This window comes from Mobula birostris, chromosome 25 (assembly GCF_030028105.1).
Source record: "Mobula birostris isolate sMobBir1 chromosome 25, sMobBir1.hap1, whole genome shotgun sequence".
NCBI classification, from domain to species: domain Eukaryota; kingdom Metazoa; phylum Chordata; class Chondrichthyes; order Myliobatiformes; family Myliobatidae; genus Mobula; species Mobula birostris.
This window is the reverse complement of record NC_092394.1, coordinates 34,319,029-34,336,395: the sequence shown is the minus strand read 5'-3', so window position 1 is coordinate 34,336,395 and position 17,367 is coordinate 34,319,029. Positions and strand designations below refer to the sequence as shown.

At 40.8% G+C, this 17,367-nt stretch overlaps 1 protein-coding gene across 11 annotated transcripts in view; it reads right to left on the bottom strand.

Moving 5' to 3' along the window:
* Nucleotides 1–17,367, bottom strand: part of auts2a (activator of transcription and developmental regulator AUTS2 a) — a 1,190,979-nt gene that overhangs the window by 37,378 nt on the left and 1,136,234 nt on the right. For 9 of the 11 annotated variants that reach the window (XM_072242935.1, XM_072242929.1, XM_072242934.1 and 6 more), the window contains 2 exons: nt 5,052–5,147; nt 1,671–1,742 (listed from right to left, as the gene is read on the bottom strand). The exons of the other annotated variants lie outside the window; for them this stretch is intronic. In XM_072242935.1, the coding sequence (XP_072099036.1) occupies nt 1,671–1,742; nt 5,052–5,147 (168 nt within the window). The remainder of the gene's footprint in view (nt 1–1,670; nt 1,743–5,051; nt 5,148–17,367) is intronic. 11 annotated transcript variants of the gene reach the window in all.

Here is a 17,367-nt window from a genome sequence, read left to right as displayed (position 1 = left end):
AAATCCCATATGTCACAACACTGCAAAGGGATTTCTAAAAGCTCAGCGTTGTCACCCATGGACAGATTGATACTGGTATCACAGCTGCTGAATGCTCCAATTTAAATGTATTCTGAATCATTATATTTCACAACCTCATCTTAATTCACACAACATGAAATGTAACTACTGCAGAAGTCTTTTGTCCTCAGACAGCATCAAGCACTGCCTTGTCAAAAAGTACACTTCCTGGAAATTTACGGGTGCTCTGTACAGCAACAAGAGCATTAATCAAGTCTCAGATGACCAGTTTCTTCTCTAATTGAGTGACACTGTCAAATCCCATGACATGTGTCCTTCTGCACCTTCTGAGCAAAATTCTATAATGAGTGCTAATTAGTGTAGAATATTAAACAGTGCAGCCAATCAGGAAAAGAACCCATACTTTATTCAGGTGATAATTTGTATGTAGGATCATAAAATTCCAACATTTGTTTTATAAGTCATCTCCCAAACTCTACTGTCCTGGCATCTCTTCTACCCTGTCGCTCGCAAGTTTTGAATGAACAAGGACATGAATGACAGCAGAATACTAATCAAGCCAGTGCCCAAGTTGTAACATTGAAATGCAGTGCAAGGACCTCAAGCAAGTTAAGGATCCATTAAGATGGGTGAAAATGCCCAACCCTATTCAGGTGTGTACCTGAGTGACACTAATTTTCTTCACCTCTAAATAAGCAAAAAGTACAACAAGAAGCGAAGCCTTGTGGCTTACGTTACTACCATTTCTTCTAAAGGAACTGGTAAATCCTACTTTTATGCCCTTTGCTCAGAGCTATTTAATTTTTCCAATACTAATGGAATCAAGCGATTGTACAGTGAGAAAAAAGGCCATTCTTACCACTCTGCATCTGGACAGAACCCTCCAATTAGTCCTACTCCTTTGCTCTTTAGATAGATTCTTGATTAGTTAGGGCATGATGGGATACGGGGAAAAGCCAGGAGATTGGGGCTGAGAGGGAAATAGATCAGCTGTGATGAAATAGTGGAGCAGACTCGATTGGCCAAATGACCTAATTCTGCTCCTGTATCTTATGGCCTTTCTTTGTGGTTCTTCTAAGTCTCTCCCTTTTATCTGATTCCCTCTTGAAAGATTACTGAACTTGCTTCTTGCCCTTCTTCAGACTGAGCATTTCATAACATAACAAATGTTCTTGACTCTTCATCCTTTTTTTTCCAGTCCTGATGAAGGGTCTCGGCCCAAAACGTCGACTGTACTCTTTTCCATAGATGCTGCCTGGCTGAGTTGCTTCAGCATTTTGTGTGTGGCTTGGATTTCCAGCATCTGCAGATTTTCTCTTGTTTGAAAATGTTCCTCTTTGTTGTATTCCTGATCCTATTTCTTAGTACTGTTCAGTTTTATTCTAGTGTTGTTAATTTTGTCAGGAATCTTAAATTCCTTAACAGTTCTGAAATCAGTCACCAGCTACCATCATGGCATTGAGTGTAACAACTCTCAAGTCACTTCGCTGATTGGAAGTAAATGGATGAAATTTACACTTAAAGGGAATATTTGCCATCCCACCACAGACAATTTACTGGTTTAACCAAACATTTAAAACCTATTTTAACAGCATGACAATATAGTGGAAAGAAGAAACATGTTTTTATAGGAATCATGTAACAAATACCCTTGGGTCTTTCTGCAGGAGGGTATGGGGAACAGCTCCAGGCCTTCCTGCCACATCGATGGGGTTGGAGGTCTATGAAAGAAGATAGAAAAGCCTATTAAAGTGGAAGATCAGAAAACCATTTCTGACTGTTCTGTGGAGCAGGTGAACTGCTTAATCAAGACTAGCATCTCAAAGAGAAGAAATGACCACTTTCTAAGGAAGAAAGAGCGCCTTGGTCCTACCCAATCCTGGCGCTTCTTATTCACTTTTAACCTGTATGGAAAGAATACGATTCTCCTGCTAGCTTGGTTGTTATCTACACATCACACCAATTATTCGTCTTCAGTCCACTAGTTTAGAAAACTTACTAACTGAGGCAAGGAATACTAATGTTAACAAAAGTAACAATTCACATTTCATTCACTAAGACAGGGATTCCTGGCCTTTGTCGTGCCATGGACCGAGGGGTCGGTAGACCCCAAGTTGGGAATCCCTGCACGAAGAATACTATTATAGAACAGTACAGGAACAGGCCTTTTAGCCCACTATACCTGTGCCAACCACATACACTACCTAAACCATCAGCAGCGGGAGCTGCACCCCATTCAGTAAACACTCCTCCAAGGGTTTGGACATTTTCCAGTTCTAACCCCGTAGTTTTCCTGTCAGATTATAGGGACACCATTTTCTCTCCACTTTTTCCCGACTTGGAGAAATGCCTGAATCTGAGCAGTTCCTCAAATGCCCCACTGTCCTCACTTTCTTGCAGGCCTGGGCAAAATGTAAAACTACCCTTTCTTTGTCTTCGTATCTGTTCGCTAATAACACGAGTGTGATATAGTTGCAGGCCCATAGCAAAATGCACTACTTTTGGGACTGCTCAACCTCTCTTCACATAGGATTTTCTAAAACACCACTATATTTAAACCCAGATCCCAATATTAGAAACAGGTAGGATAATACCCTGACAAACACACTCTCCATTCAGTTGAATGTACTGAGATTTCCCACTGTTTACAAGGAGGCTGCATGAGAATCCAGGTCAGGAGTTCAATAAGATAGCTTAAAATGGTGGATGAGGAACCCTATATCTGTAGTTAGTAGCATATTTACCCTCACTGTGTTGTAAGTTAGAATGTCTAATAGTAGAGTAGAAGCTGCTCAGAAGAAAGGCACTATTTCTGACCAGATTGCTAGAATGGATCTATAATATCTGCTTGTAAAACATAAAATTCACCATAAAATGAAATTAATAGTCAAGAGGGTAAAACCTGGGAACTATTCTAACAGAACAGTTCCAAAATTGAATTGTTCTAATTGCATTTATCAATTTAGTTAATGATGACCACAGTAATGCTTTTACAGAATTAGGCTGTAATGGATGAGATTAAATAATAAATTCCTCAGTTAACCACCTTTACATGTAATAGCATAAATTTGAAGCTCATTATTGCTCAAGCTTTTAACACTTTCCAAAACATCTTTAAAAAATTTGAGACTGGAAGCAATCAGGTGTCAATGTTGTGTGAGGTAGGTTTTTAAATATTGATAGGTTATAATAAATGTGAGGATAATAATAAAAAAAGAGATTGCTCAGAAGAATAACTAAAAACAGCAATAGAAATGTGAAGCTTTTAGGGAGCTGTGTACAAGGTGTGACATTTACTAAGAGATTTTTTGGTCTGAGCATCTCTTTTATCCCTAGCTTGTACGATCACTCTACCTTTAGCTGGGGTTCTGTATCAGTGTGGGTCACCCATCATGCATTCATTACCGGAAGTATTCCACAGTGTAACTTGTCTCTGGACAATCTTCTGAACTGGGAAGGTACTTCACTGTGCTGGCTTACTAAAACTTGCAGCATTATTAGATGCATAATGACATATCCCCTTGTCAAAATAAATAAAATTCATGAAAGATTCTTCATATAAATTGAAGTTCATAAAATATATACAGTCCTAAAAATATATATGCTCTTTCTTTAGGTCATATTGATATAAGTTACAGTTCTGGCCTTTTTACAACAGGTTTCATTCAGGCAAAAGACTGACTAACTGCTGAACAGTGTTTTTTAAGAAGCAAGTTCTGTAAATGCCATCAGGTTATGAATGAAACATGAGACACACCTAACCATTATCCCTTCAGTGTGGAATGTACTGGAAAATACACAGGCTCTGAAATACATCCTCCACTTTCCTGTTTGTGTCATGGCTGACCAGTTAAAATGCAAGGCCATCCACCTGCAAAATTAGCTCAGCTTTTCTGTCTCTGCAGATGCTGCCTTACCTGGTGGACATTTCACCATTTCTTCGTGTTATTCTTATCTGCAGGGTCCACTAGATCCCCCCGTCGTTTCCCCCTCAAATACCAACACGTGAATAGTAGTCTGATTTAATTACACATATGTGGAGTAATTACCCAGCATATGTGCACAAAGCAAGAAAATAACTCCAATATCTGCAAAACAACATCAGCTTTTAAATCTCAATCTACATTCTGCTTGCTCTAGGCTGAGTAGCGTATACTGTACTGCTCAATCGTCCCCGAATCTTGAGAGTGTTCAAAGATCATAACCTCCCCCCCAACACCTGCTGCCATTGTTCACCTCCCATCAACATCACCAACACCCACAGCCCACTGCCAGATCCCTGGAGCTCTTGACGCACATCCAGTGACACCAGCAAACCTCACTATCACCTCCTCCATTTTTAACATTACTACACATGCTGCTGCCCTCTACCCCACTGCACAATCCTCACTCTGTCCTCCATAGTCCTCTACCTCTATCATCCCCACCTCACCATCAACCACTGCCATCACCTCCACCATACACTTCAGACTCCTCCCCCACTGCCACCACACACCTCCTCTATCCCCGCTGGTACTTGACCAATTCCTTACAAATTTTCATCACAATGCTAAAGGAAACACATTACTACAATTACAATGACAGCAAATCATGAGTTCTTGCAGTTTTAGACATTTTTCAAGCAGACACACAAATATCAATAACTCTGGGAAACAAACATTCGTTTAACAGTAATTGAAATACAAATGAGAGCAGGAACGTCAATGAGGACAGAAGGCAAATAATTCTTTTGAGTCAGGTATAAGGAGTCCCATGTTCAGCAGAGTTTGCAGAATACAATTTTGCTCCAAGTGGCAGATGTTTTCCTTTGCCCAAATTAAGAGCTTCCAAATATTTTTCCCCATTAGATGATTTGGAAGATTTGGTCAGCACATGGCAATGATTCACTATATCCCATTATGGTTCATCCTGCCAGGATTCAGCCAGCAACACTTCCCAGTTCAAAAGCTTTCAATGATTGGTAATGCTTACATCGAAAAAAAAACAGGAGTGCAAAGAAAAAGACATTGGCAAAGGGATTTCAGGGTTACCTTCGGCTGAAATGCTCCTTGCAGAGAACCAAAAGGACCTGTAGGTGGAATCATGGGAGAAATTCCAGCCATGGATGGAGGATAGGAATGAAACAACTGTGGAAAAGAAAAAAAGGAGGAATCCTTCAGATCTGCTGAATCCAACAATTAAGCACAGCGAGCAAAAAAAAACTTAGCACATTTTCTGCTAATATGCCACATGCTCAATTCAAAATGTGAGAAGATTTTTTTGAATTAGGATTTGGTTTCACCAGCATCTTAAAGCCATTTAATATTCTGGCTGCTATGAAGGTAAAGCAGATTTAATATTCTGGCTGCTATGAAGGCTAAAAGAAGAAATAGTTGCCCACCCACCTCTAGATCCAACTCAGTCCCTCCAAAAATCACAAATCCTATCTAAATTGACCTGTGTATCTGCATGCTACTGTAAAATGGGCAAATACTTGATGGTCTCTCACCACATTTCCCTCCTGTTGCTAACTGCAGCGTGTGCTGACATGAATAAATACAAGGAAATATTGTGCTCTTGAAAAAGCTCTTTATAGGCCTAAGCTCTCCACATGCTCTCCCTGGCAATGAGGCTATTCACATGGAAACCTTGGCACATGCCCTTTTCGAGGATATTAATATATTTTTATGAGAACATTCCCCCTAAAGAACGATATTTCATAGCACATAGGAGCCAAAGCAGTCAAACGCAAATGGAACTTGCAAAAACTGAAATGGCTCCATCCAAGTATTTTATCCCGTGAATTTGAATGGGATGGAGATCAGTCGTATTCACTTCCTATTATCATTTCTACCAGGAACAATGGTAAGATTTTCATGATAAACTTATATAAGATCAGGAAAACTGATCATTTCTACATCCTAATAGGGTGTGTCTGCAATCTGTATTTGAAGTCAGCTGCTCTGAGTGCATTCAAATCCTTTTTGATAAGACAGATCAAAAGACTGAGCAAACACTCATCCTTTGCTTACATTTTGTGAATTCAAGCTTGAAACAGATCATTTTATACTCTTTGTAAAAGAGAACTGCTTTACAACTTACCACAATGCTGGTACTTTACTAATTAATAATTATCAGGTGTAAAAGAAAGCACTGCAGATTACAGAAAGTAGGTGGCCTGCCCCAGCTCCACATATGTCATCCATCAGATGACTTAGCTTCAAAACTCTTACAAGACCTGATTGACAAGCTTTCATTCAGAGTTGGCGTCAGGATTCCATGGCAGAGATATGCTAAATTAAACAGAGCGTCTGTCGGCTGGTGCAGAGTTTGGAGAATGCTGGTGAAACCACCTCCTGACAGAAGTAAAGATGCAATAAGCAAGGATTATTAGCAACCAATGTTTGTAATGGGGAGTGCAAGAACCTGCAAGTTATGGAGATTTTACAATTCAGACACAAAATAAACTACTATTCCACCACAACTTCTGAGAAATGGGATTGTACAATTAATGTTAAAGTTTCTAACTAATAACCTGTGTTTGGAGAATCAATGAGAGAGCAGTTGAAATTTACCTGTAACAACAGCTCTGCCAATAACCCCTGCGTATCAGCCACACAGAGGTAGACAAAAGCAGATGGATAACCTCTCGTTAGATTTACCTTCTTCCTCTTTATGGAAATGATAGTCTTCTCATGGTATTTTCCATGAAAGGATGAAGGGAATCAGCCATGGTTAACCTGGGCATCAGAAACGCTATCACTCACAAGCAAAACTGACTGAAACTGAGCAAAACAGAACCATCACTTACCGTTCAAAATGCATCACTTTCCCACTTACAAAAACTTCCATCTCCTCTAGGATTTTAAGGTAGCAACTTAATTTGTTCATCTCATTCTCCCAAGGCCACCTACCAATCACATCTAGCAGTCTGGCAATAAACTTGAGCCACGTAGAGAAATAGAAGCCAGAACTTTAGAGATTGATGTTATTCCAGTACTGGTAAATTTATGACATACAGGATATTTCTACAATGTGTGGCAAAGAACTTGGCTCTGATCATCTACACCCTTTTCCAGAAACCACCCCTTCCTGTGGCTGCTCTCAAAAAAATTTATCATAATATATTCACCCTACAAACACAAGATTAATGAAAATTTCAAACTCTCATCGCACCAGGTATGCTTTCAGATTGGGGGGCTCTTACCCCGGTTGAATATCAATCCTTGCACTTAAGTTTTTAACTACAGGTCCAAGCACAATCCAGAACAAGGCTCAGTTTGTAGAGGTTATGTGTGCTGCAGGTATGTTCAGTGCAATGGAAAGCAACAAGAGCAGCATAGAAAATGTATAGCTGTTACTGATTATTGGCGTGGAGAACTCAGCTTAGAAGTAGTAACTGAATTAAATCAAATATTTTGACTATGTTCAAATAAAGAAACTGCTTCACTACAGCCAGTGAGGAAATTCTACCATGCCTTACATGGAATTTGCCAAGGGATGCAGCCACTTAAAATGTGGAACACATAGCTTCTATTGACTACCATCTAAAGTTATGATAAACTAAACTAAGTACTGTATATTCAATAAGTAATGTTTGAACTGGCTTTCTACAAGAATGATCTATCAGTAATATTGAAACTGGATAGCCCCTTAAGTTTTAACAGATGTGATCTCCAGAAGATGAGATTAAATAAAATCTAACTCAACACTATTTTATGTATAAAAGTTTTGTCTGGCTTGCCACATTATTCAATTTCGATCCTATTACTGAATGAAAAATACAAATTTTGAGTAGACGTTGTGAATTCATAAACTACCTACATCTTTTTGTGTGCACTAAGATTGATTTCTTCTTAATGCATTTCAATTCTTTTTTCAACATAACTTTCAGGAAAGTGAAAGTAAATTAAGGTTACAAGTTGCTTTGTTAAAAAACCTCCATGTATTACAGATCATTCTACTGCGGTTATGAAGATAGTCTATGCTTGCAAATGAGCACACGGTAGCGTCGTGGTTAGCACAACACTTTACAATACAAGCAACCGGGGTTCAGTTTCCACTGCTGTCTGTAAGGAATTTGTACGTTCCCCCCGTAACCATGTGACTTTCCTCTGAGTGATCCAGTTTCCTCCCACAGTCCAATGATGTACCAGTTGGTAGGTTAATCAGTCATTGTAAACTGTCCCATGATTAGGCCAGGGTTAAATGGGGGCTGCTTGGCGGCGCGGTTCAAAGGGCTGGAAAGGCTTATTCCGTGCTGTATTTCAATCAATCAATAAATAAATAAGACCAAATGTTCTTTATTCTGCGATACCCCAATAAAATAACCTCACTGAAATCTCTTAAAGACTCTAATTGGTTACAAATGAAATACACAAAGGGTAATGGTTGAAAGTTAATTCTCCAACTGGAGACCCCCTCCCCCACCCAACTGGGATGCCCCATGGGTGAGTGTTGGGGCCTCTGTTATTCATTATTTATGTAAATGATTTGAATAAATTGATATGAATGCACATCGCATGATTAGCAAGGTAGGTGATGATATTAAATTAGGGACTCTGATAGTGAAGCAGGCGACACTGAATAACTAAGAGATCTCTATCAACACACACAAAAAATACTGGTGAACGCAGCAGGCCAGGCAGCATCTATAGGAAGAGGTACAGTCGACGTTTCGGGCCGGGACCTGACGTGTGTGTGTGTGTTGCTTGAATTTCCAGCATCTGCCGATTTCCTTGTGACTGAAATCTCTATCAGTTAGGGAGATGGGCTAAGGAATGACAAATAGATTTCAATTCAGATAAATGTGAAGTAATGTGTTTTGAATAAACAAACGAGGGTAGGCCCTAGACTGTACATGGCAGGGCACTGATGAGTGATTTGGAGCAGAAGGATCTGGCAGTTCAAGTGCAGAGTTTGCTGAAAGTAGCTACGTAAGTTCAAGGTGAAGAAGGCATTTAGCACGCTGACCATCATTAGTTAAGACATCAAATTTAGGAGTAGGGACATTATATTCTAGTTGTATAAGTCATTGTTCAGGCTGCACTTGGAGTACTGTGTACAGTTTTGGTCACCTTTATAGGAAAGCCCTTATCAAGCTGGAGAGGGTGCAGAAGAGATTTACGAGGATGCCTCCAGGATTACCTGTAGTGGGTCTGAGTGACAGGGAGAGGTTGGGTATGCTGGATTGCTGTTCCTTGGGGCATAAGGGAATGAAGAATGACCTTGTAGAAGGCTATAAAAGTCATGAAGGGTATGTGGATGGTCATAGTGTTTTCCTTGGATTGGGAAGTCCACAACTAGAGGGCACAATACAAGATAAGAGGGAAGAGATGTAAGAGACTCGGGTGGTACAGGGAGGGTAGTAAATAGCTGGAATGAACTGCCAGAAGAAGTGGTCAAGGTGGGTACAACTGCAACATTCAAGTGGCATCTGGAAAGCTACGTGGAAGGGAGGGTCTTGGAGAGTTCTGGGCTAGAGGTGGGCAACAGGGACTAGAAGGGAGGAATCTGTGGTCAGTATGGACCAGTTGGGCTGAAGGGCCTGTTTCCATGCTGTTTTATTATATGACTAAAATATATACTTATGTAACTAATAGTTTGATATTCTGGATCAAGAGATAATCAGATGTAAAGTGCTGGAAAACATGGAACAAAAACATGAGATACAATATCAATAATAAAATTTCAAGTAAATAGATACTTCTTTCCAATCAGCATTAGGCGTGTCAGGGAATTATCAGCATGATGATTTCTACTCATCTAGAGACCAGAAAATGTGTTCAAAGGACAACTCATCTCCTGGGTTTCATTTTCCACAGTTAAATCTGTATTTACTCTATAGTTAAGACATTGAAGATGGGGGGAGTCACCAGTGTGCTAAAAACAATTAGTTAAAATCTGCACAAAGGCAGAAAGATTGTAAATTGTAAAAAAAAAAGTTCCATTTTATTACGGAGTGTAGTCTTCAACCATAAAAACAGAAGGTGGGTCTCTGAGAGCACTGGCTTCATCACAGCTAACAAGCTTCATTTTGTTACTACTTATAAGCTCTGCAACTGATCAGCAACTTACTGGAGTGTGTGTATTGCATGGAGGCGCACTGATAACCAAGCAAAGCTTTAGATGCAATAGATTTGAGAATGAAGTAGGAAAGCAGCTCAGCTGTGTGAAGACTAATGATCGTAGCACAGTCAAAGAGCAGCTCACGGCAATGATTAAAAACCCTTGAAGCACTGTCTGAAAAGTGAGATCTCAGGTGTATAACAACCCTACTGGTATAAACAAGGACCCAATCAGTTCTATAATGGTTGAAAGAAGATCATCCCCTTTTGACAAATAGCTAGGATATAATTCATATGCCATTTTCTTCATTAATTGGCCCGTGACCAGCTGATGACATCACTATCAGCAAGATATAGACACAAGTTTCTTTGTATGCTTCTTGTATTCAAGCCTATCTTTGCCATGCTGTGCTCCCTTGACGCACTGAATCTCAAGGACCTCAAACTTACCAAGTTCTTACCCCTTTTTCCATTCTCTTAGATAAAACTTCTAAAACACAAGACCAGCATTCCCGAACCATAAAACTCTGACAACCATACATGGCCAAATCATCACCCTTCTTTCGTTCTTTACAGCTTTCCACTGAGCAAAGTCTGTTTTTATTTTCCTATAACTTCCCTCTTTCTTTGTTTTGCAATAAATAAGAATTTATATAATGAACACTACTTCTCTCAAAACTTCTTAATTGGGCCTACAGAATCTTCCACATCAAAATTCAAACGAAGCATAGCGCCAAATCTATGGGTTAGTAATGGATCCCTGTTGCTTTATAGAGGCTCCTCAGGCCTCAGTTCAAAGCTATCAGACATAAGTAATACTCAGCATATCACTTAAAATGCTTCACATATCATGTTTAATTTTGATTCTCTGAGAAAAAAATCGTACTGAGTGCAAGAAGCTGTGTAGGAATGCAAGTAAAAATGGTAACTTGATTGGATTCAGTCTATGAAATAGATTGTGGCCTTTATATTTCTGACTGTTGTGATTTAGTTGAAGAGAAATTCCATGTGCCTTTGATATCCAGGCTGTTTAAATCATCAGGAAGGATAAGGTTTCTGAAAGCTGGGCTCTGATGTGAATTAAAATGCACAATGCACTCAATGATGAGCACCAGGTGCTGTACTGAAGTTGAATTGGAAACCATTCCCTCCTGTGTCTGCTCTCAATTTGAATTGGCTCTGGTGCAAATGGACAATCCATAGTCAAGCTGCATTCTTTGTTCCATTGTTCTATTCCCCTTCACTGCAGTCTGAATTCACCCTTACTCTTTGACAAGGATTGATCATCTTCATGTACTAATTACTGTGTAGTCTCTCCATGTTTTCCTTAATAGTGCATTTTATGTGAAGTCTTTCCTCTTAGTAGATAATAAAAGCAGATGGACTTCCTGTGAGCAGAGAGCAAGTGTTCTCTCTGTGAAATCGAGGTAAGGCAGGGGACATGGACCTAAATATGTTGGAGAATCTGACATTAATTGCAATAATTCCAGCTCCACCTTCATTGCAATAATTTCTTTGTAAATTCAGTCTTTACAATAAAAACATGCTTGAAAATATTTTGTAATAGCAAATCCTTTCAATACAAGGATTCCCTTCAAAAAGATGTTAAATGCAAGCTATAACAATTCATGTTAACCTATACAAGATGTGAAAAAAGCCCCAGTATCTATGCTGAACCATGTATTTTAGTGCCCTGATTCTCTTTTTTTGGTTCATTGTGGTTATATGCAGAAATGATGGTTAGTATCCTGTAAATATCTTCAAGATCTGCACAGGATCAGAAAATGATGCAGAGGGTTTCAAACTCAGCCAGCCCAATCGTAGGCACTAGCATCTCCAGCTGTGAGGATATCTTCAAATGCCTCAAAAAGGCACCATCCAACATTAAGGACCCCATCATCCAAGACATGCTCTTTTCTTAATACTACCGTCAGAGAGGAGACGCAGGAGCCTGAAGACACCCACTCAGTATTTCAGGAACAATTTCCCCGCCTGAACAGACAATGAACAACCCATGAACATGACTACATTATTATTGCTCTCTATTTGCACTGCTTATTTAATTATTAAATATATTTTTGTAGTTTTTTAATTGCATTGCACTGTATTGCTGCCGCAAAACAACAAATTTCATGGCACCTGTCACTGATATCAAACCTGATTCTGAGAATAACTGGACGTACACATCAGGAGGTCTTACCTATCCTTGCCAAAATCCCACCAACAGAAATACAACATCTGCTCTAATTATTAATGCTCTAAGTTGTTGGACCATCACTTAAAGGAAGAATGTTCTTCAACTTCTCCACCTCATCTTCTCTGCTTCATGTGGAATCATTGCTTATGCCAAGGTGCACTTTCACAGATCTTGGTGGCCCTCAGCTCCTTCTTTCAACTCAGTTACTCCTCACATAGAGTACATATTGATTTTTGAAAATACAAGTAAACCATGGAGATAAATAGAGAGGAATCTATTTTTTCTCACCCAACATTACTTTGGCCTGCATATGATTTCTGGTCTAAGTCACTGATCGGCAACCAGCAGTCAGAACTAGATCTGATTTTCTGTTCCTTCACTCAAGAGCTAAATGGTGATGAAACAAGGTGTATTGGCCCGCGAGTCTCATCACTGAAATAGGTGAATTTATTCACAATGCTACAAGTTATTCCCAGCAGGTCAGGCAGCATCTATGGAAGGGAATAAATGGTCAACATTGCAGACTGAGACACTTAATCCATCCTGATGAAGGGTCTTGGCTCAAGAAGTTGACTGTTCCTCCAGCATTTTGTGTGTGTTGCTTTGGATATCCAACATCTGCAGAGTTTCTCATGTTTGCAAGTTATCCTTCTCATTCCATGACAATTTTGCTTTTATCCACTTTAAACCTGCACTTAGGAGTGCTACATTTAGAACTAATTTACAAGTTCAATAATGTTGAAATATCAAAGAATTCAAAAGTGGCAACTTCTTTTTAGGGTACTGGGTACTTCCAATAGTTCTGTTCTTTACTTATTAGTTTTGAGCACTTACTGAACTTCGAAAGAGATCTGTAAAAATCTTGGGTAATCATACATTTTTCCCCCATTGGTCTGAATCTGCAAGGCGAGTAGGATATCTTCAGCTAGTCCTCAGTTGCATTTGACTTTGCCTTTGTTGTTTTATCTCATAATTTAATCAGCTTTCAGGCAGGACAGTCTCAGAGGCAGCTTCTTTTACAGCACAACTTCCACCTACTTTTTAAGGGATAAAACTGTCAGGCTACTCAAGAGCAGAAGGCAAGACCAATCTGATGAATACCACTCACTGAGGATTCAGCGCTGGGGAGAATATAGGCTTTTGCTTGGTTGCATTACCTTATCCCAATCTCGGTTTAAGATTATCATTCATAGCCTGTCTACAGACTTTTGTGATTAACCTTCACAGCATGGATTTGAGCTTAAACAAGGACCTCTCCAGATAAGAGGCAAAGAAGTAGAGTTTCCAAAGATTTTCTTTATAAATGCAGTAGACCTTACTTTTGCACTACCTTACCTTACTTTCCATTTTTCTATTTTCTATTTATGATTCATAATTTAAATTTTTAGTATTTACTATCGATTTGTAATCCAGGGAGCGGGAAGCGCAGAATCAAATATCGCTGTGATGATTGTACATTCTAGTATCAATTGTTTGGCGATAATAAAGTATAAAGACGATGAACAGGAATCAGGCACAAGTGAGCAAAATAATATTTCAATAATGTTATCTGATGTGATTCCTGTTAACAAAATCTTAAATTGGTTGACCAGAGGGCCGCAGGCTTAGTTAGGTATCTAAGGGTTAAAGCATCCCTACCATTATATAAAGAAAGCTATCAATGCCTGGAGCCAACCTCACAAAATGCTGGAAGAACGCAGCAGGGCAGGCAGCATCTATGTAAAAAAAAGCACAGTCGACGTTTCAGGCCAAAGACCTTCAGCAGGATTGTTGAAAAAAAGGTGTGTGGGGAGGGGAGAGAGAACCACCGGGTGATAGGTGAAACCTGGAGGGGGAAGAATGAAGTAAAGAGCTGGGAAGTTGATTGGTGAGGTGAGAGAGGGAAAAGGCAATGGGAAATGGAGAAGGGGGGGGGGTGTTTGGGGGGCAATACCGGAAGTCTGAGAAATTGACATTCAGGCCAGAAAGGTTGGAGACTACCCAAACGGAATATAAGGTGTTGTTTTTCTAGCCCAAGTGTGGCCTTATCTCAACAGTGGGGGAGGCCATGGATGGACATATCAGAATGGGAATGGGAAGTGGAACTAAAATGGGTGGCCACTGGGAGACCCTGCTTCCTTTGGCGGACGGAGCGTAGATGCTCAGCGGAGCAGTCTCCCAATCTAAAGGGGTGGATCCAGCAGAGGATAATGAAGCATACGGGTCCATTACAGGCAGCGGAGAGGGAATCCCGGAGTTGTGGAAGTGACTGGGATAGGGGGATAGTGACACCAGGCACCTCCTCATGGCGGAAAGCGCGGCACGTAGAACACGGTAAGAGCAGTCAATTGAACATGAGTACCTGGGGTCCTAGGAGGGTCCAAATCAAGCAGCTTGAAAGCGAATCTGGAAACCATGTGGCATAAACTGGCGGTGAAGACATGTTCCCTGGAATGATACATGACTGTAGTGGAGATTCTGGATAAGTATGTGGTCAAACAGTTGGAGAGCAGTAGGGATCACAGCAGGGGAGCAGTGAGAGAGGGTTTCACTGAACTGCCATCAAAGAGAAGATTTAAACTTCTTCATGCAGGCACCCCTGGAAGAGACTTCGCAAGGGCCTGGCCTACTGAGTTCCTCCAGCATTTGTGTGTGTTGCTCAGATTTCCAGCATCTGCAGATTTTCTCATTTCTGGAGCCAGCCTTGACTGTTTATTTGATTTTGGAGAAGCTGAATCTGAATCACTTAGGGGCTTATGAAAGACATGAGGAAACTTCTATAACAGAGGAAATAAAAGCCAGACACCAATGTCTGTGGCTTTACACAATACACTGATTCACCTCATGTAGACAATGCTCTGTTGGAGCAGAAAATGATCTCCAGTATCTGCAAGAATCTGCAGCTCTGCTACCTTGAATTACAGAGCATCTGATGGAACGATTGGTAAAATTAGCCAGGAAAGGAGCTAAGCTGCTTTTAAAAATATATATCTGCAGGTTAACCAAGCTGCACTGGGCTCTGTGAGTGAAGTTTGGCTGTCAGTTATCAAAATCTGGTCACACTTCCTCTCTCTCCTGCCCACACTGCAACACCATCACCATCTGACTCCCATCTTACACATGTAATTATGCAGATACCTGACCATCTGGTCCCTCTCCAAAACCCTATACGATGTGGTATTATGTGGTCTGAGAGGAAGGGGAAAAGAAAAATTACCCTAGAAGCGTTTTGCATTAATTTCCCCTCACCCCTTCCCCTCTTCTATTGCACACTCTGGCCACTTATCTCTTCTTCTCACCTGCCAAAGCCTCCTCTTTTGCCATGATGAGGCTACTCTCAAGGTGGAGGAGTAACACCTCATGTTCTGTCTAGATAGCCTCCAACCTGATGGCATGAACTAGTATTTTTCCCCCTTCTTCCCTTTCTCCCATCATTCTTCTTTTATTTCCCATTCTGGACTCTTAACTCTTCTCCTCATCTGCCAAATGCACATTTTCACTCTGGATCGCCAATCCCTATACACTTCTATCCACTTCACAGCAAGAAGGCCATAAAGCCCTCCACTTCTTTTTCAACAAAAGACTCAGCCACTTCCCCTCTCCAACGACCCTCATCTGTCTGGCAGAACTGTTTCTTACCCTCAACAATTTCTCCTTCTGCTCTTCCCAATTTCTCCAAACTCAAAAGGCTACCATGAGTATCAGCACGGACTCCAGCTATGCTTGCCTTTTCAATGGCTACGTAGAACAGTCTACGCCTTCACTAGTAATGCTCCCAACTCTTCTTGCACTACATTGACAATTGCATTGTCAATTTCATCAAGTTTGCCTCCAACTTCCAACTTTTCCTTAAATTCACTTGGTCCATTTCTGAGACCTCTCTCTCCTTTCTAATTTTTGTCTCAAGCTGTCTGCTGATATCTTTTATAAACTTACCGATTCCAATGGTTATCTTGACTACACCTCTTCCCACCCTGTCTCCTGTAAAACTGTATTCTCTTTTCCCAGTTTCTTCATCTCCATCACATCTGTTCCCAGGATGAGGCTTTCCTTTCCAGGATATCAATAATGTCCTCCTTCTTCAAAGAATGATGGTTCTCTTTCTCCACTATTGATGCTGTCCTAACCCACATCTCCTCTATTTCCTGGACATCAATGCTGACTCCATCTTCTCACTGACTTATCAGCGATAGAGTTCCTCTTATCCTCTCCTACCACCCCATGAGCCAACACATGAGTCTCCACAGCTTCTGCCATCTTCAATGGTATCCTACCACCAAACACATCTTTACTCACGCCCCCGCCCCCATTCTCCACTTCGCAAGGATCGCTTCCTCCAAGATTGCCTTGTCCATTCAGCCCTCATTACTAATTTCCCAAATGGCACATATCTCTGCAAGTGACAGAAATGCCACACCTGCCCATTTATCTCCTTCCTACATTCAGGGCCCCAAACAGTCCTTCATGCGAGGCAACACTTCACCTGTAAATCTGTTGGGGCCATCTATTGTATCCAGTGCTCTGAATGCAGCCTTCTCTATATTGGTGAGATTCAACGTAAATTGGGGGTCCGCTTTGGTAGCCAACCATTTTAAGTCCTATCCTCATTCCTCTTCTGACATGTCGGTGCATGGCCTCCTCTTGTGCCACGATGAGGCCACTCTTAAGGTGGAGAAGCGACACCTCACATTCCATCTAGGTAGTCTCCACCTGATGGCATGAACATTGATTTCTCCTTCCAGTATTTTCCTTCCCCCCTTTCCCCCTTCTTCTATTCCCCTCTCTGGCCTCTTACCTCTTCTCCTCACCTGCCCATCACCTCCCCCTGTGCTCCTCCTTCTTCCTTTTCTTGCATGGTCCATTATCCTCTCCTATCAAATTCCTTCCTCCTCAACCCTTCACCTATTACCTTCTAGCTAATTCAGCTTCCTTTCCCCCACCCCACCTTTTTATTCTAGCATCTTTGCCCTTCCGTTCCAGGACTGAAGAAAGGTCTCAGCCCAAAACATCGACTGTTTATTCATTTCCATGGATGCCACCTGATCTGCTGAGTTCCTCTAGCATTTTGAGTGCGTTTCTCCTTAATATCATGTGGTTCAAGCCTAATTTCAATAAAATGCTAAT